This window comes from Oncorhynchus nerka, linkage group LG9a (genome assembly GCF_034236695.1).
Source record: "Oncorhynchus nerka isolate Pitt River linkage group LG9a, Oner_Uvic_2.0, whole genome shotgun sequence".
In the NCBI taxonomy this organism is placed as follows: Eukaryota; Metazoa; Chordata; class Actinopteri; order Salmoniformes; family Salmonidae; genus Oncorhynchus; species Oncorhynchus nerka.
In genome coordinates this window covers 30,644,015-30,663,295 of record NC_088404.1, presented here as the reverse complement: position 1 = coordinate 30,663,295, position 19,281 = coordinate 30,644,015, and the positions used below count along the sequence as shown (strand labels likewise).

The 19,281-nt window shown below is 45.1% G+C and overlaps 1 protein-coding gene across 2 annotated transcripts in view; it reads left to right on the top strand.

Annotated features, from left to right (window-relative positions):
• LOC115134172 (ELKS/Rab6-interacting/CAST family member 1-like) overlaps nt 1–19,281 on the top strand; it is a 50,307-nt gene that overhangs the window by 20,490 nt on the left and 10,536 nt on the right. For both annotated transcript variants that reach the window (XM_029667878.2, XM_065022475.1), the window contains exons 4-15: nt 9,349–9,640; nt 9,735–9,862; nt 10,664–10,738; nt 12,274–12,429; nt 12,733–12,900; nt 13,739–13,906; nt 14,033–14,170; nt 14,344–14,484; nt 14,551–14,691; nt 14,777–14,970; nt 15,499–15,634; nt 17,147–17,278. In XM_029667878.2, coding sequence (XP_029523738.2) covers nt 9,349–9,640; nt 9,735–9,862; nt 10,664–10,738; nt 12,274–12,429; nt 12,733–12,900; nt 13,739–13,906; nt 14,033–14,170; nt 14,344–14,484; nt 14,551–14,691; nt 14,777–14,970; nt 15,499–15,634; nt 17,147–17,278 — 1,869 coding nt within the window. The remainder of the gene's footprint in view (nt 1–9,348; nt 9,641–9,734; nt 9,863–10,663; nt 10,739–12,273; nt 12,430–12,732; nt 12,901–13,738; nt 13,907–14,032; nt 14,171–14,343; nt 14,485–14,550; nt 14,692–14,776; nt 14,971–15,498; nt 15,635–17,146; nt 17,279–19,281) is intronic.

The window sequence follows — 19,281 nt, the reverse complement described above, 5'->3', positions numbered from 1 at the left end:
GTTTCCAGACATTTCTGGGGGGAATGGCCCTCACCCTCCGATCCAACAGGTTCCAGATGTGCTCAATGGGATTGAGATCTGGGCTCTTCACTGGCCATGGCAGAACACTGACATTCCTGTCTTCCAGGAAATCATGCACAGAATGAGCAGTATGGCTGGTGGCATTGTCATGCTGGAGGGCATTTCAGGATGAGGCTGCAGGAAGGGTACCACATGAGCGAGGAGGATGGCTTCCCTGTAATGCACAGCGTTGAGATTGCCTGCAATGACAACAAGCTCAGTCCGATGATGCGGTGACACACCGCCCAAGACCATGACGGACCCTCTACCTCCAAATCGATCCCACTCCAGAGTACAGGCCTCGGTGTAACGCTCATTCCTTCGACGATGAACTCGAATCTGACCATCACCCCTGGTGAGACAAAACCGCGACTCGTCAGTGAAGAGCACTTTTTGCCAGTCCTGTCTGGTCCAGCGACGGTGGGTTTGTGACCATAGGCGACGTTGTTGCCGGTGATGTCTGGTGAGGACCTGTCTTACAACAGGCCTACAAGCCCTCAGTCCAGCCTCTTTCAGCCTATTGCGGACAGTCTGAACACTGATGGAGGGATTGTGCATTCCTGGTGTAACTCGTGCAGTTGTTGTTGCCATCCTGTACTTGTCCCGCAGGTGTGATGTTTGTATGTACCGTTCCTGTGCAGGTGTTGTTACACGTGGTCTGCCACTGCGAAGACGATCAGCTGTCCATCCTGTCTCCCTGTAGCGGCGTCTCACAGTACGGACATTGCAATTTATTGCCCTGGCCACATCTGCAGTCATTGTGCCTCCTTGCAGCATGCCTAAGGCACGTTCACGGAGAGCAGGGACCCTGGGCATCTTTCTTTTGGTGTTTTTCAGAGTCAGTAGAAAGGCCTCTTTTAGTGTCCTAAGTTTTCATAACTGTGACCTTAATTGCCTACCTTCTGTAAGCTGTTAGTGTCTTAACGACCGTTCCACAGGTACATGATTATTAATTGTGTGGGAAAGTGTTTAATTAAACCCTTTACAATGAAGATCTAGTGAAGTTATTTGGACTTTTACAAATGGTTTGAATAACAGGGTCCTGAAAAAGGGATGTTTAATGTTTTTGATTTAACACTTTTTTTGGATACTTCATGATTCCAAATGTGTTATTTCATAGTTTTGATGTCTTCACTAATGTTCTACAATGTAAAAAAATAAAGATAAACCCTTGAATGCAAAGGTGTGTCCAAACCTTTGGCTTATAATATATAAATCTTTGCGCCATCTCAGTGAACTAATCCATTGTGGAGGCCTAGACTAAAAGCCAATTTATGCTCAATCCGAATATGTGGTCAGATTGTTTGTTAGTGTTTATTATTTCCCCATTACTTACATACATACAGTGCATTCGGAAAGTATGCAAACCCCTTGACTTTGTCCGGGCTCTGGCTGGGCCACTCAAGGACATTCAGAGAATTGCCCCGAACCTGCTCCTCTGTTGTCTTGGCTGTGTGCTTAGGGTCGTGGTCCTGTTGGAAGGTGAACCTTCGCCCCAGTCTGAGGTCCTGAGCGTTCCGGAGAAGGTTTACATCAAGGATCTCCCTGTACGTTGCTCCGTTCATCTTTGCCTCGACTCTGACTAGTGTCCCAGTTCCTGCCGCTGAAAAACATCACCACAGCATGATGCTGCCACCACCATGCTTCACCGGGAGATGGTGCCAGGTTTCCTCCAGATGTGATGCTTGGCATTCAGGCCAAAGAGTTCAATCTTTAATCAGATTAGAGAATCTTGTTTGTCATGGTCTGAGAGCCTTCAGGTGCCTTTTGGCAAACTCTGAGCGGGCTGTCCTGTGCCTTTTACTGAGGAGTGGCTTCCGTCTGGCCCCTCAATCATAAAGGCCTGATTTGGTGGAGGGCTGCAGAGACGGTTGTCCTTCAGGAAGGTTCTCCCATCTCCACAGAACTCTGGAGCTCTGTCGGAGTGACCATCGGGTTCTTGGTTACCTCCCTGACTAAGGCTCATCTCCGCCGATTACTCAGTTTGTCCGGGCGGCCAGCTCTAGGAAGAGTATCGGTGGTTCCAAACTTCTTCCTTTTAAGAATGATGGGCACACTAGATTCTTGAGGACCTTCAATGCTGCAGACATTTTTTGGTACCCTTCCCCAGATCTGTGCTTTGACACAATCCTGTCTCTATGTTCTAAGTACAATTCCTTTCAAATCAAATTATATTTGTCACATACACATGGTTAGCAGATGTTAATGCGAGTGTAGCGAAATGCTTGTGCTTCTAGTTCCGACAGTGCAGTAATATCTAACAAACAATCTAACAATTCCCCAACAACTACCTAATACACATCTAATGGGGTTAATGAGAATATTTATGTGGAAGTATATGGATGAGCGATGGCGACGGTGCAATAGATGGTGTAAAATACAGTATATACAGTCGAAGTTGGAAGTTTACATACTATACACCTTAGCCAAATAGATTTAAACCCCGTTTTTCACAATTTCTGACATTTAATCCAAGTAAAAATTCCCTGTTTTAGGTCAGTTAGGATCACCACTTTATTTTAAGAATGTGAAATGTTAGAATAATAGTAGAGTGATTATATTTCTTTCATCACATTCCCAGTGGGTCAGAAGTTTACCTACACTCAATTAGTATTTGGTAGCATTGCCCTTAAATTGTTTAACTTTGGTCAAACGTTTCAAAACGTTTCTCATCACTGGTGCATCCTGTTTGAATTTCTGCCTACAAGATGGAAGGAGCATGATGGCATCGTGGTCGGATTTTCCGAAGGGAGAACAGGGGAGGGCTTTGTATGCATCGCGGAAGTTAGAGTAGCAGTGGTCGAGGGTATTGCGCAAGCACATAGCGCAATCAGTGGGCTGTAATAATTTAGGAAGACTTATTCTCAAATTTGCTTTGTTAAAATCCCCAGCTACAATAAATGCGGACTCAGGATGTATGATTTCCAGTTTGCGTATAGTCCATTGAAGTTCGTTGATGACCGTCTTGGTGTCTGCTTGAGGGGGAATGTACACAGCTGTGACTATAACTGACGAGAATTCTCTTGGTAGGTTAAATGGCCGGCACTTGATTCTAAGGAATTCTAGGCCTTGAGTTCCTGTATGTTGTTATGATTACTATTACATGAGTCGTTAAACATAAAGCATACACCCCCGCCCTTCCTTTTCCCAGTGAGGTGTTTATTTCTGTCGGCGCGATGGATGGAGAAGCCCAGTGGCTGAAGAGATTCCGACAACATAACCCGAGAGAGCCATGTTTCCGTGAAAAAGAGAATGTTACAATCTCTGATGTCTCTCTGGAAGGCAACTCTAGCTCGAAATTCGTCTACCTTGTTGTCAATAGGCTGGACACTAGTAGTATACTTGGGAGTAGTGTGCGATGTGCACGTCTACGGAGCCTGGCCAGGTGGCCGCTCCATCTGCTCCTACTGCGGTGGTTTGGATCGCCTACTGGAATTATCTTCATTGTCCTGGGTGGTGGTCCGAACTGAGGATCCGCTTCGGGAAAGTTGTAATGTTTGTTATATGACGTTGCTCTTATATCCCAACAGTTATTCCCGGCTGGATGTAATAAGACATAAGATTTCCTCGGGTAAGAAATAATACATTTAAAAAATCTAAATAATGCATAGTTTCTTTAGAACTCAAAGCAAGGCGACCATCTCTGTCGGCGCCATGCAACAACCTCATGGCTTGGTTTTTGCTCTGACATGCACTGTCGACTGTGGGAGCTTATATAGACAGGAGTGTGCCTATCCAAATAATTTCCAATCAATTGAATTTACCACAGGTGGATTCCAATCAAGTTGTAGAGACATCTCAAGGATGATCAATGCATACAGGATGCACCTGAGCTCAATTTCGAGTCTCATTGCAAAGGGTGTGAATACTTAAAAAACATTTTTTTAAATGTATTTTAAATATTTTGAAACATTTCTTAACCTGTTTTTGCTTTATCATTATGGGGTATTGTGTGTAGATTGCTGAGGGAAATTATATATTTAATTAATTTTAAAATAAGACTGTAACCTAACAACGTGGAAAAAGTCAAGGAGTCTCAGCCGAAGGCACTGTAGGCATATAAATGTGTCCATTTTGGGATCTGATAGTATTTCTGATTGGCTTAACACACCACCACTAATGACCTGTTGAGCGTCTCAACGTAATATTTGCTTCACCTCGAACAGCAACCATACAGAGTCTGTTTTTGCATCTATTGAGAATTACAATAGTTGCTCAATGTATTTGAAAAATATTTTCTCCTCTCTCCCTTTCGATAACCACTCGGCATTAAAGGGAAAAATGTCACACTCTTATCCAGTGCAAATGTTATAAAATAGTCCTACCTGATTACATCTTATCAGTGCTTGTCTTGGACTGAAATAAGTTTCTGTACTCCTTTTGGGTGCTGTTACTGTCTATATTTATGTGCAGGAGTTCCACAATACTTTTGAGTTAATGTTCTATAAGAGCAACAGGAGCTCAAGCAGTAGAACATTTACTCATCTCCAGGAAGCTCCTGCCAAAGTCAAAAACGGCTTATTTTCCATTGTGCAAATAGCCATGTCTGTTCCGAGCTCACTATAGCAGGGAACTCTAGAGGGCCCAGAATATTTCATGCAAAGTTGCAAGTTCGTTAGCGCAAGCTTCGGGCCAGACCCAAGTTAATAGTTGATGCAATGTTTCAAGTTTGGCTACACATGGCCTGTCTGCAACAATGTGATTTATAGGATATTTATTTGTATCTGATTATTTTCTACCTGCAGGTTGCAATGATTTTATTTGTTGACTTTATTTAGGCTATTTCTACATGGATGGCAATAGAAGTTACTATTTAGCTTTGTAACATTTTAATTTGAATAGAATTTTGATTAACCTCTTCAGTCGACCCTCTACTTTTTTGAACATTTTGTTAAAAATCGCGCAACATTTCAGCGCCCTGCTACTCATGCCAGGAATATAGTACGTTCATATGGTTAGAATGTGTGGATAGGAAACCCTCGGACGTTTTTAAAACTGGTTAAATCACGACTGTGGCTATTACATAACGTGCGTTACATCGGAAAGCGCAGGAAAACCTGATCACAGAAAATGGAAATAAATATCCTTGCGCCACTTCCAGCAATTGTTAACAGTGAGCCGAATTAGATAAGACCGAGCATTCAACTCCCACAGCATCCCCATGTTGTCTAGAGTCTTGTGAATTGAATCATCTTTGATTCCTGGTTGAACCGAAAGAGGGGCACGACTTACCTCCGGTCTCCGCCCAGATCATTCCGGAAGAGCTCTCTCCTGAAATTTTTTCCAAGACGACAGCTAATGATTTCTACATCGCCTATGGATGATTTTTATCGCTTATTAACGTTTACTAATACCTAAAGTAGCATTACAAACGTATTTCGAAGTGTTTTGTGAAAGTTTATCGTCTACTTTTTGAATTTTAAAAATGACGTTACGTTGTGAAATCGCTGTTTTTTTCGTTTATCACACAGTCTACATATAACGATATCTTGGCTTTATATGGCCCGATTTAATCGAAATAAAGACCCAATAGTGTTTATGGGACATCTAGGAGTGCCAACAAAGAAGATGGTGAAAGGTAATGACTGTTTTCTATTTTATTGTGCGGTTTGTGTAACGCCGAAATGCTAATTATTTTGTTTACGTCCCCTGCTGTGCTTTTCTGTTGTAGTGTATTGGTGCATGCTATCAGATAATAGCTTCTCATGCTGTCGCCGAAAAGCATTTTAAAAATCTGACTTGTTGCCTGGATTCACAACGAGTGTAGCTTTAATTTGATACCCTGCATGTGTATTTTAATGAACTTTTGAGTTTTAACTAATACTATTAGCATTTAGCGTAGCGCATTTGCATTTCCAGAGCTCTAGTTGGGACGCAAGCGTCCCAAGTAGAGGCAAGAGGTTAACCTCATGATAATTATTTTGAGATAGGAAGACGTTATTATAAATTAACTGAAACTTTAAAGAAAATGTGCATATGAAAACCATGACTTGCACGCAGATAGGTAGAAATAGTAAGATAAATTGGCATTCATCATGAGAAAGGTTGCCTACTCCTCATGTAGCCTATCACCGGAAACTTCTGCCATTACTTTAGAGTAATGGCAGAATCTGAAAGCCTGCTGGAGTGGGAGGAGAATAGTTGGATTATATTTTTTCTTCTAGTTGTCTAGATCTCTGGCTCCCTCTTGAGGCATTTGTATTATTTCATCAAACCTTAAGCTTAAACATCAGACAAGCTCAATGAATATAGGAGATTTTATTAAAACACATAGGGTCTGTCTACATATGGAAAAATGCATGTTTAAAAATGTTGACCAATCAATCAAATGTAATTATTAAGCCCTTTTTACATCAGCCAATGTCATACAGTGCTATAATCGATTTGTCGAAAGAACAGATGACTTTCAGACAAAAATCATCCCAGAGCTGAATGTAGTTTTGTAAAATGTAGTTTCCTACCCCTGGTTTAGTCTAATGACCAGCTCAGCACTCCATCACTGTGTGTGTATAAATATGTGACTGTTGGGAGGGAGATTTTCTGCACTTGAACCTTCGGACTTCTAACATAGGTGTGTGCGCGTGCGTGCAGATGTGCATTATGCTCATTTTGGCCTTAGCTCTTGCAATGCTTTTCCAGGCATCACAATCCTGGTTTAACAGGAGATTAAGTGTATAAGAAACAGGGACCAGTTCTGTTTCAGGACTAGTGTATCATCTACAAGTGAAACCATCTGGTATGAACCAGATGTCTGGAAAACCTGGGGGATTTTTCACCTCGTGTTGTACTTCACTAACCAAATCAATGTATTTCCCCTCTGAATGCTGGCACCCTGACAGAAGGCATGTCTTTAATGACTAGTGGAGTGGATGGGCTGATCTGGATAATTTGGTGTTTCTGTTCCAGCCCATTATGGCCTGCTGAGTCACACACACACTTATCTAATGCCCCACTACTGTCCGTCTAACCATCCACGTCCAGTCCCTCACACTGCCAAGCACTCTCCCGTTTTGTGTGTGTGTGTGTGTGTGTGTGTGTGTGTGTGTGAGAGAGAGAGCAAGTGTTAAGAGGGGGGGGGGGGCGGGAGAAAGAGAGAGACCACTGTAGAGGAACAAAGAGAGAGAAAGACCTGTTGTGTGTGGATGTATGTTCGTGTATGCAGTGTGTGTGTGTGTGCGTTGGCTGCAGCTCTCTTGTAATCCCTAGTATAAAATAGAAGACATTGATCCCCCTCATCCGCAGTGATAAGTGACTGCTATTAGTCTTTGAATGCGTGGCAGACGCTGTAAAATGGCTGTCATATTCCATCTCCTGCTGTAGCAAAATTCTTGCTTGAGAAATTGCTCTTGGCTAAGGAGCAATGTTTTTGTTTCTTTTTGACGATTTTTCAACAAAAACAATCCTTTACAGTCCTATCAATTGGCCTTTATAGATAGAGCTAAATTGAAATGTTTCTTCCAGAAGAAATATGAAATGCATAAACATAGTAGCAATTGAAAGGGAGAAATTGAGAGATTATGGGAAAAGTATTAGACTAAAGTTGAGGACACAACTGTTCACCTGACCCAAGACTGAATCTAAACATTACACTGTTCATTTTTATATTTTCATTTTTATGTGCATTTTACATTTACTGTACATTTTGCAGAATTTGTTGATAACCAAATTTTAAAATAATCTGGAATACTTTTTTGCCCCACTGTACATTCAGTAACATGTTAAGACTATTCCTGGGGAATGTGGAGTAGGTGCAAGATTACACAAAAAATGACAAGGGTTTCAGTGAGCGGACTAATTGGTGTCTGTCTCTAAGTGGCTACACACCTCTCCAAAGTGTGTGCAGTTCCTAAGTCATTTCAATGCACTTTTATGACTCAACTAAAAGGTGTTTTTTTTTCTCTCCTAGCTGTGCCGTTGAGGAACTAGAGCAAGAACACGTGTAATTGTTTTGTTTGGAACACAACCCTGCATCCCACCATCACACAATTACTGTTGTTTATGAAACCGCTATCTGGGTCAGGTGGCCATTATTTTAAGCCTGCTCTATTACCAACATGACTAGCTAATTTATAAAATACCATCTTCCAGTGTTAGGCTTTTACAAGGGAATTCAGAGAAACGGATCGTAATTTTGGTGCGCAAAGAAAGGAGTCAGAAAGGAGTCATGGATTATCTTTTTAAATCCCCAAAACACATCACTACAACTGCACTGGGTCATTCAAGTGCGTGTTCCGCTGCAAATTTTCTTCACAATAGACAGTCTCATTCTGTTCTGAACAACCCAGGGTATGACACCACGTCATCTTGTAACTACATCAGACATGGTGATCATCAACATTGACACTGTGTATATGACATTAGTTTTATGATATGGAAATGTGGCTTTCTTGGTATTTATTTATACTCAACGTTGAATCTCTCAATAGAGTCCTCTTAATTTACAGCATTTCCCTCACTCAGACATCTTTTTCAAAAGTTGGCCAATTAGTGGAAGGGATAGGGGCAAGTTGTTGTCGCGTGCAGTTCTCAAGTTCAGAACGGCTGTCAGTCATACAGCACTGTGAAGCGCAGTCTGAGCTCTGTCATTTTTAGCATGTTACTGTACAGCCACTGCGTTACCATTTAGGCACTTATCAGTGCCCAAATCTGCTATTTCCAACCCATATACAGATATGAGTGTGAAGGGCTACTTGTTATCCAGAAATGAGATTTTGAGATAAAAATGGCTGAACTGTACCTTTTTAAACACCTCTCTGTTGTCTCAGAGCGAGATCTCAGTGAGTCAGACTTAGTCACTGGGTATGGGAGGAGGAGAGAGAATGAGGGAAGGTGAGAGAGTGAGCGGGAGGGTGAATGAGTGAAAGAGACATAGTGAGTGGCATAGGAGGAGAGCGTTGGATACAGGCACTGACTTGTTTTTGTGCTGTTGTCTGAAACATCTCCCAGCTGATCCAAATGAGAGAATAGAACACAGCATTGTATTTCTGTCAAATAGCTGGTCTGTCAAAAAACTGTGGCAGTACAGGCTCCAAAGAATGAATGCTGGCTGATTTGTACTGTTGTTCACTCTGTATACCACTGGATGGGAATGCCCTGATTTGAGTAGATGGTGTCCTACTAGTTGCTGTATCCTCCTATCCTTCGCTCCACTTCTCCTTCTCTCTCCCCTTCCCCCTCTTTGATAAATAAACAAATGAATCCCTACTCCATCTTATTTTATGCAGCACCCTGAAATTAAAGGTGAAACATAAATAGATAACCTCTGTCTCTCTCTCTGTTGTCCCCCAGCACCTCCATATGACGGTCCAGGCCTTGCAGGATGAACTGAGGATACAGAGAGACCTGAACCAGCTGCTTCAGCAGGACCCTGCCAGCCAAGGTCGTGACCTGGCCCTGACCTCTGAACCCACGGAGGAGAACTACCGTCGGCTGCACGGGGACCACGAGCGTCAGGCCAAGGAGCTGTTCCTGCTCAGAAAGACCCTGGAGGAGATGGAGCTGAGGATAGACACCCAGAAACAGACCCTGGGCGCCAGGGATGAGTCCATCAAGAAACTACTGGAGATGCTGCAAAGCAAAGGTGGGATACCATGCCCCACACACTGTGGCCGTATTAGTAATGTTTTTATATTAACACATCTTCTAAATGACCATATTATTGTATTATATTCCAGGGCCGTCGGCTAAGTCGTCAGAGGAAGACCAGGAGAGAACCAGGAGACTGGCTGATGCTGAGATGCACAGACACCATCTAGAGTCCCTACTGGACCAGAGAGACAGGGAGACGACTGCTCTACGAGAGGTGAGGGACTCAGCGAGAGGAGAGGGAGGGAGGTAACAAATTGAGCTTAAGTTGGGTCACAACTGTCGTGGAAATTTCCTCTATTTACCAAATCATGGGAGCAAACCACACACACACAAGTCAGAGTTAGTTATCAAAGTCCATCTTTAATTATATGAGCTCTATCACAACCCTGTGACTCTCAGATAAATTCAGTGTCTCTCAGTGAATTCTCTGAGAGCCCCCTTACAATGCAACTGAGTTCCTTTAATAGCAAAGACACACATAGTCAGACAGCATAGACATAATTCATCGTTCAACTTTGTCTCCTTTCTCAAACCCCAGAACCATAAACCAGTCCTCCAAATCAACAGGCATATATCAAATTGTCATTTAGATACAACCAAATCAAAATACAACCTCCTGGACAAACTCACGGAGAGGAGAATGAGGCTATAGGTTAAGATAGAAACAACATTAGAGGGAGCATAGAATAATTCCAGACACTGCAACCCTCCTTTCCCCACTGGGAAAGGTAGGGAGTAAAAGATATGTTTACACATGATCGACACTTTGACCTCTCCCCTCTCTGTGGCCCATGCAACTTAGTCTTGACATAGAACAGATAACTGCAACCTCGCCACAGTATTATACAAAAATACCATTCTGATGAGAAGTAACTTACACACATTTGATGAATATTAAACATCTTAAATATGTTACCAACCAATTCTGAATCTTCCCTAACACAACACAAACTATTAGGGATTGATTGGTGTGTAGTAGACAACGTGTGGAGCGTTACGACCTTGTTCTCTTTAGGAGCTGCACCGTCGATACGAGGGAACCCCAGAGTCCACAAAAACCAAGGCTCTACAGACTGTCATCGACATGAAGGTACCCATCTGTGTGTGTGTCTGTAAGTGCATGTGTGAGTGAGTGTATTATAGGGCTGACCCCATTTAGTCGTCTGGTCGATTGTTTGGTCGATAGACTTCAGTCGAACAGTAGCCCCCCCACACCCAAAAGAAATCATGGTGTACAAGAAAGCTGTATGATTTGCACCTAAGTGGACTAATCCACTGTGGAGGTTGTGGGGATGGCACAGTCATCACTCTTAAGACATGTGCTACTGAAATTGCATATGCTTAGGCCTATATTACGTAACAACAATGGTGCAACACAAATAAAAAATATGATTATTGTATAACAAATGCGCTTTCTCCCATGTTGGATAGCAGTCGCTGTCCACAGTACTAAAACACGCTGTTGAATTGGCACCATTTCCTAAACCATGTTGCTATGTGCATAATAGCAAAGTTAACCAGCATATTGGTGTTGAGAACAATGCGGCAGCCATTGCTGCGACAGCCCTTGCTGCGACAGCCCCTGCTGCGACAGCCCCTGCTGCGACAGCCCCTGCTGCGACAGCCCCTGCTGCGACAGCCCTTGCTGCGACAGCCCCTGCTGCGGCAGCCCTTGCTGCGACAGCCCCTGCTGCGGCAGCCCCTGCTGCGGCAGCCCTTGCTGCGACAGCCCCTGCTGCGACAGCCCCTGCTGCGACAGCCCCTGCTGCGGCAGCCCCTGCTGCGACAGCCCCTGCTGCGACAGCCCCTGCTGCGACAGCCCCTGCTACGACAGCCCTTGCTGCGACAGCCCCTGCTGCGACAGCCCCTGCTGCGACAGCCCCTGCTGCGACAGCCCCTGCTGCGACAGCCCTTGCTGCGACAGCCCTTGCTGCGACAGCCCCTGCTGCGACAGCCCCTGCTGCGACAGCCCCTGCTGCGACAGCCCTTGCTGCGACAGCCCTCAACCAGTAAACATTCCCCCGTTTAGAGTTTATTTCTCATGTACTCTGCATCCATTTTGCTGTTACGGTGTTTAAAGTTTGTTATAACTAATGTATTGATGTGATTATGATATGTTATAGGACAGACCCTATTGGTCACTTGCATGCGATGCATACCTGTATCATGTAAAGAGAGCAAGGGTTGAGGGAATGGGGAACATATTTCCTAAACAAATGAGGGATTTCAGTAAGAACATTTTCAGTCAGAAATGGCTGTAATTATGTTGCAACAAGGACAACGCGATAAACACAGATGTTCTGTGGTGGTTTCTGCAGCAGGGAGGCGAGAGAGACAACTGGTACTAGTCACACAGTCATTTTAACACAACGCAGCAAGTCTAAATCCCTAGTCATTTGTGTGTCTTAATTATTTCATAAAACAGTGTTCAAGTATCAGAGAAGCTCGATGCATGTAGTTGATTTGATTAAAACACATAGGATGTGTCGATGTATGGGAAAATACCCATTTTAACATTTAGACCAACCGATTGGTCGAAAGAACAATTGGTCGACCAAGATTTGTATTTTTTTTGTCTGGGACAGCCCTAGTGCATTAACCCCTTCTCTGTCTGGTGTGTGTCAGGATGCTAAGATCAACTCTCTGGAGCGAGGTCTGAGGGACATGGAGGAGGAGGTGATTATGTTGAAGTCCAATGGCCTGCTGAGCTGTGAGGAGAGACAAGAGGAGATGAAACAGATGGAAGTCTACCGCAGCCACACCAAGTTTATGAAGAACAAGGTGTGAGGTCACTTCCCCTCAGTTTCCATTGATCAGAATTATATTTCTATCCGTTTATATTGGTCAGGCTTCAAGTCCCCTTGGTTCTGAGAGGTCAGAGGTCGGTACAATTCCTTCCAATCAGCTCTATCAATCTGTTCTGTAGTTGTACATGTTCTCTTCATATCCCAACCCTCCTTCCTCTGCTCATCACCCTCTACCTCTCCTCTACATCCCTCTTTCGCTCTTGTTGTCCTCTTCTTCCACCTCTCCCTTCTTTCTCCTCTTCTCCTCCCTCTCTCTCGCTGTCTTTCACTGTCTCAGATGGACCAGGTGAAGCAGGACTTGTCCAGGAAGGACACAGAGTTGCTGGGTTTGCAGACCAAGCTGGAGACTTTGACCAACCAGTTCTCTGATAGCAAGCAGCACATCGAGGTCCTCAAGGAGTCGCTGACCGCTAAAGAACAACGAGCTGCCATCCTACAGACAGAGGTACACACACATTTCAGAACGAGCAATATAAGTATATAGACACTCACTGGCCAGTTTAAGTAAACCACCCCATTCCCGAAAATTGATTGCCCCTACAGACAGTGAGTCATGTGGCCATGTCTTGCTATATAAAGAAGGCAGATGGGCATTGAGGCATTCTTACTGTTTGATTGAACAGTGACCTAAAGCGACTGAGTGTGGTATGATCCTCGGTGCCAGGCATGTCGGATCCAGTGTCTTAGAAACCGCCACCCTCAACAGCTTGTTGATGAGAGGTCGAAGGAGACTGGTAAGAATCGTGCAAGTTAACAGACAAATAACGCCACAGTACAACAGTGATGTGCAGAATGGCATCTCGGAACCCACAACTCGTCAGTCTGTCACGGATGGGCTATTGCAGCAGACGACCACACTGGGTTCCACTCCTATCAGTGAAAAACAAGAAGAAGCGGCTCCAGTGGGCACGCAATCACCAACACTGGACAATTGAGGAGCGGAAAAACATTGCCTGGAACATGACAGTGAGTTCAGTTTACTTGAGTGGCCTGCTGACCTCAACTGAATAGAGCATCTTTGGGCTGAGATGAATGTACCGCTGAATGTACCGCTGTCCAATCTGTAAGATGGAGGAATGCCATTGCGTCAGCATGGACTAACATCCTTGTGGAACGTTACAACACCTTGTAGAATGCCCCAAAGAATGCAGGCTGTTCTGGAGGCAACGGGGGGTCCTTCCCGATAATTGATGGGTATACCTAATAAACTGTTCGGTGAGTGTACAGCCCACACACACAGACCCAGTATGCTGAGTAGTTCTCCTCTGCCCTCTGCTGGCCAGGTGGATGCTTTGCGTCTGCGTCTGGAGGAGAAGGAGACCACACTGAACAAGAAGAGTAAACAGATCCAGGAGATGTCTGAGGAGAAGGGCACGCTCAACGGAGAGATCCACGACCTCAAGGACATGCTGGAGGTCAAGGAGCGCAAGGTCAATGTCCTGCAGAAGAAGGTGGGCCTCGACTATATAGCACGCTGTATAATACAATGGGATACATTACCTCGTACTACGTCCTATTTAGTAGACTTGTTCTGTATGTCTTTTGTCAAGCTCGTCTAATTTTGTGTGTGTGTCCAGATTGAGAACCTGCAGGAGCAGCTGAGAGACAAGGAGAAGCAGATGAGCAGCCTGAAGGAGAGAGTCAAGTCTCTACAGACAGACACCTCTAACACAGACACTGCTCTCACCACACTGGAGGAGTCCCTTGCTGAGAAGGTACACACACATGCAGACACACACACTGACTCCAACAGAGAGACACAAGCAATGTGTGTTATTTAAAGTCATGCCGTGTCTGTCCTGGATGTTTGTAGTCCTCTCATATGGGCTCTGAATTGACGTGACGATGATGATGTTCTGTGCCTCCCCTCCTATTCTCTCCCCTGTAGGAGCGTATCATAGAGCGTCTGAAGGAGCAGAGAGACAGAGACGACAGGGAGAAGACTGAGGAGATCGACAGCAACAAGAAAGAACTGAAGGATCTGAAGGAGAAAGTCAGTCTGCTGCAGGGAGATCTGTCTGACAGAGAGGTGAACACACACACACACACACACACACACTGTTGACACATTTTATTAACCCCACCCTCTCTCCAGACTAACCTGTTGGACCTGAAGGAGCATGCGTCGTCTCTGGCTTCCTCAGGGCTGAAAAAAGACTCCAAGCTGAAGACTATGGAGATCTCTCTGGAGCAGAGGAAGGAGGCGTGTCTCAAACTGGAGAACCAGCTCAAGAGGGTGAGGTATTTGCCTTAGACACTGATCTAAGACCACTTTTGCTGTGTGTGCGTGTGTGTCTGACTGTGTGTGTGTCTGTTTCCAGGCCCAGAATGCGACGTTGGAGGCCAAAGCGAACACAGAGCTGTCGGAGCGCATCACCTCCCTGGAGAGGGAAGTTACCCGACACCGAGAGGATTCTGGGAAGGCTCAGGCGGAGGTGGACCGACTGCTGGAGATCCTGAGAGAGATGGAGAATGAGAAGAATGACAAGGACCGCAAGATCAATGAGCTGGAAAGGTGTGTGTGGTGTTTATCTTTCTCTGACCCTGACTGTTTGTGTCTGTGTGTCTGACTCATAGTCTCTGTAAACAGCAGTCAATCTATAGAAATGTGTATGCGCTCCTACATGGTCTAATGTAGTTTTCTTCTGAAATACCACACGGTCCTACTCTTCTCCTTCCTTCTCATCTTCTTGCTCTCTGAATCTGTGTTTCTCTCTCCTGCCTTGTCTTTTCGCTGGAACTCTGTCTCCTCTCCAGTCAGTCCTCCAGGTTAGTAACATGTTTTCTACATGGCCTCTATGTACTGGCTTGACTTCCTCCATCCCACCCCCCCCCCTCACTTCTTCTCCTCAATTGCTTTTGCTCTCCCTCCCCCTCCTCTCCTGCTCTCATTTTCACCAGTTTCTTCACCCCGCTTCACTTTCTCTCTCTCCCTCCTCTTTCTGTCTAACTCCCTCTCACTCTGTGATGCTTCAGTGTAGTGTGTGTACGCCTATGGGATTGTGTGTAACCCAGTCCTCCTGTGTCCCATGGTGCCCTGCAGACAGACCAAGGACCAGAGTAAGAAGGTGGCATCACTGAAACAAAAGGAGCATGTGGAAAAGAGTAGGAACGCCCAACTTGTGGACGAAGCCAAAAAGAGAGAGGACAATATCTCAGAGAGCTCTCAACAGGTCAAGGTGAGGCGGGGGGGCTGTATCAATGTATGCGACTAATGTCAACACTCAAAGAAACCTTCCCTTGTTGTACTAAATGTAGTTCGACATCAATATCCTTAATTGTCTTCCTCTGTCTTCTCTCCTCCTCCTGTCCTCTTCTCTTCCTCTCCTCCTCCTGTCCTCTTCTCTTCCTCTCCCCTCCTGTCCTCTTCCTCTCCCCTCCTGTCCTCTTCTCTTCCTCTCTCCTCCTGTCCTCTTCTCTTCCTCTCCCCCTCCTGTCCTCTTCTCTTCCTCTCCCCCTCCTGTCCTCTTCTCTTCCTCTCCCCCTCCTGTCCTCTTCTCTTCCTCTCCCCTCCTGTCCTCTTCTCTTCCTCTCCCCTCCTGTCCTCTTCTCTTCCTCTCCTCCTCCTGTCCTCTTCTCTTCCTCTCCTCCTCCTGTCCTCTTCTCTTCCTCTCCTCCTCCTGTCCTCTTCTCTTCCTCTCCTCCTCCTGTCCTCTTCTCTTCCTCTCCTCCTCCTGTCCTCTTCTCTTCCTCTCCTCCTCCTGTCCTCTTCTCTTCCTCTCCCCTCTTGTCCACTTCTCTTCCTCTCCCCTCCTGTCCTCTTCTCTTCCTCTCCCCTCCTGTCCTCTTCTCTTCCTCTCCCCTCCTGTCCTCTTCTCTTCCTGTCCTCTTCTCTTCCTCTCCTCCTCCTGTCCTCTTCTCTTCCTCTCCTCCTCATGTCCTCTTCTCTTCCTCTCTCCTCCTGTCCTCTTCTCTTCCTCTCTCCTCCTGTCCTCTTCTCTTCCTCTCTCCTCCTGTCCTCTTCTCTTCCTCTCCCCTCCTGTCCTCTTCTCTTTCTCCCCTCCTGTCCTCTTCTCTTTCTCCCCTCCTGTCCTCTTCTCTTCCTCTCCCCTCCTGTCCTCTTCTCTTCCTCTCCTCCTCCTGTCCTCTTCTCTTCCTCTCCCCTCCTGTCCTCTTCTCTTCCTCTCCTCCTCCTGTCCTCTTCTCTTCCTCTCCTCCTCCTGTCCTCTCCTCCTCCTGTCCTCTTCTCTTCCTCTCCCCTCTTGTCCTCTTCTCTTCCTCTCCCCTCCTGTCCTCTTCTCTTCCTCTCCCCTCCTGTCCTCTTCTCTTCCTCTCCCCTCCTGTCCTCTTCTTCTTCCTCTCCTGTCCTCTTCTCTTCCTCTCCTCTTCCTTCCCTCTCCTCCTGTCCTCTCCTCCTCCTGTCCCCTCTTGTCTCTTCCTCTCCTCCTCCTGTCCTCTTCTCTTCCTCTCTCCTCCTGTCCTCTTCTCTTCCTCTCCCCTCCTGTCCTCTTCTCTTCCTCTCCCCTCCTGTCCTCTTCTCTTCCTCTCCCCCTCCTGTCCTCTTCTCTTCCTCTCCCCCTCCTGTCCTCTTCTCTTCCTCTCCCCCTCCTGTCCTCTTCTCTTCCTCTCCCCTCCTGTCCTCTTCTCTTCCTCTCCCCTCCTGTCCTCTTCTCTTCCTCTCCCCTCCCCTCCTGTCCTCTTCTCTTCCTCTCCCCTCCCCTCCTGTCCTCTTCTCTTCCTCTCCCCTCCAGGACTCTCTACGGTTGAAGACGGAACGTATCGAGGAGTTAGAGGAGGCTCTGCGAGAGAGTGTTCAGATCACAGCGGAAAGAGAGATGGTGCTGGCACAGGAGGAGGCTGCCAGGAACCACCAGGAAAAACAGGTACGCTCACATGCAACAGAAGTACACATGCACGCACCCACACACACACTTGCAACACAAATACACACACATACAACAGAAGTACACATGCACGCACCCACACACACACTTGCAACACAAATACACACACATGCAACACAAGTGGACACACAAACGCACACACTAAAAGAACAGCTTGAGAAGTGCGCACACACATACACGTACAAAGCTACACGAACACAGACACACACACAGACGGCTTCTGTCAGCCCTGTTTGCTACGTTTCACTCTCTCCCTGCTATCCCTCCTTTTCTCAGTTTTCTTATCTCTAATGTTCTCCTGTTTTATCTCTGCTACTCACTGCCTCTCAGAAGCACTCACACAAACCAATGCATGAGTCCAACAACGCCCACTTTAAGTGGTCTAAGGTATGACGTAATGATCCTCCTCTGTTGTATTTCACCCTTTGGATCAGTAGTAGCTCTTTAGACCATGTTATCATGTACCATTTACCTACTATTCCCTTTGAAATGACATGGTGTCAACTAAACTAGAACCTTCTGGTTAGAGCCTGACCCATGTTATTTTGGGAGCTCTATTCCGATGTCTAGGAGGCAAAACGTACCGATATATTTGCAGATATACTGTTTTACATCGGGGAAATCGAAAAGGTGTGTTTCCCACACTGAATTCTCATAAAATGTCCAATAACTATGCTTCAAATGCTTCAAATGTTAATTTCATACATTGTGTCAATGACACAACATGAGAATGGCTGCCAGTGTTCAGAAAAGCATGAGCTTCACTTTTTTCATCATATTCATTGAATATCGGTGGAGTTAACGTCCGATACCGATTTATAGAGTTAAAAGGCCAATATCGGCCGATTTTTAAAAAGAAATTGTATTATTATTTGTATTTTATTACCGGTGTGCAGATTTTAATATTGGTGGTACATATTTCTAGTAATGTCAATCTGCAACTAGTTGGTAATCCATGATTATACTAACATGTGTATTGATGGTATAATTTAGTATTTACAATGCACCCCAGATAATTCAATAGTTATTATTTAGCCATATTGAGTTGTACTGTTAACAATGTGACTTCGATGTAAATGCCAGGTAAATGAAAGTACCACAGTGAGTAGTATATTTAGTGCTGTTTAGAGCTGTCATTGGAGCCCCTTGTTGTACATCCGTCTCCTCAGTGGCGTTGGGTCCAGAAACAAACCATGGCCAAGGGATCGGCAAAACCACACAGCAAAGTATTTATTTTTTATGAAAGGATTTTAGTTTTTGGTCAAACGTTTTCAGCTAAAAATGAGAATCTGTTCACCAAGTATTCCCACTATTTAAAAAAAAAAAGTTGTGGTCAATTATTATAATTATGTTCCGACCCCTGACCAGTCGATCCGACAAAATCCAACCTACAGCTGAATTGAGTTGCCTAGCCCTGTTCACCATATTGCTGGTCTATTACCCATCCATCCATTCAGATTTACACTAGTTCCTAGGGGCAGTGGTGGAAAAAGTACTCAATTGTCATACTGTAGTAAAAGTAAAGATATGTTAATAGAAAATGACTCAAGTAAAAGTGAGATTCATCCAGTAAAATACTACTTGAGTAAAAATGATTTGGTTTTAAATATACTTAAGTGTCAAAAGTACGCAGTGGTCTAAGGCATCTCAATGCTAGAGGCGTCACTACAGACCCTGGTACGATTCCAGGATGTATCACAACCAGCTGTGATTGGGAGTCCCATAGGGCAGCAGACAATTGGCCCAGCGTCGTCCTGGTTAGGTTTTGGCCGGGGTAGGGCACGTAAGAATTTGTTCTTAACTGACTTGCCTGGCTAAATAAATAAAATACATTTCTTGTTTTTTACATTAACGGATAGTCAGGGGCATACTCAGACTCCATTTACAAACGAAGCATTTGTGTTTAGTGAGTACGCCAGATCAGAGGCAGTAGGGATGACCAGAGATGTTCTCTTGATACGTGTGTGAATTGGACCATTTTC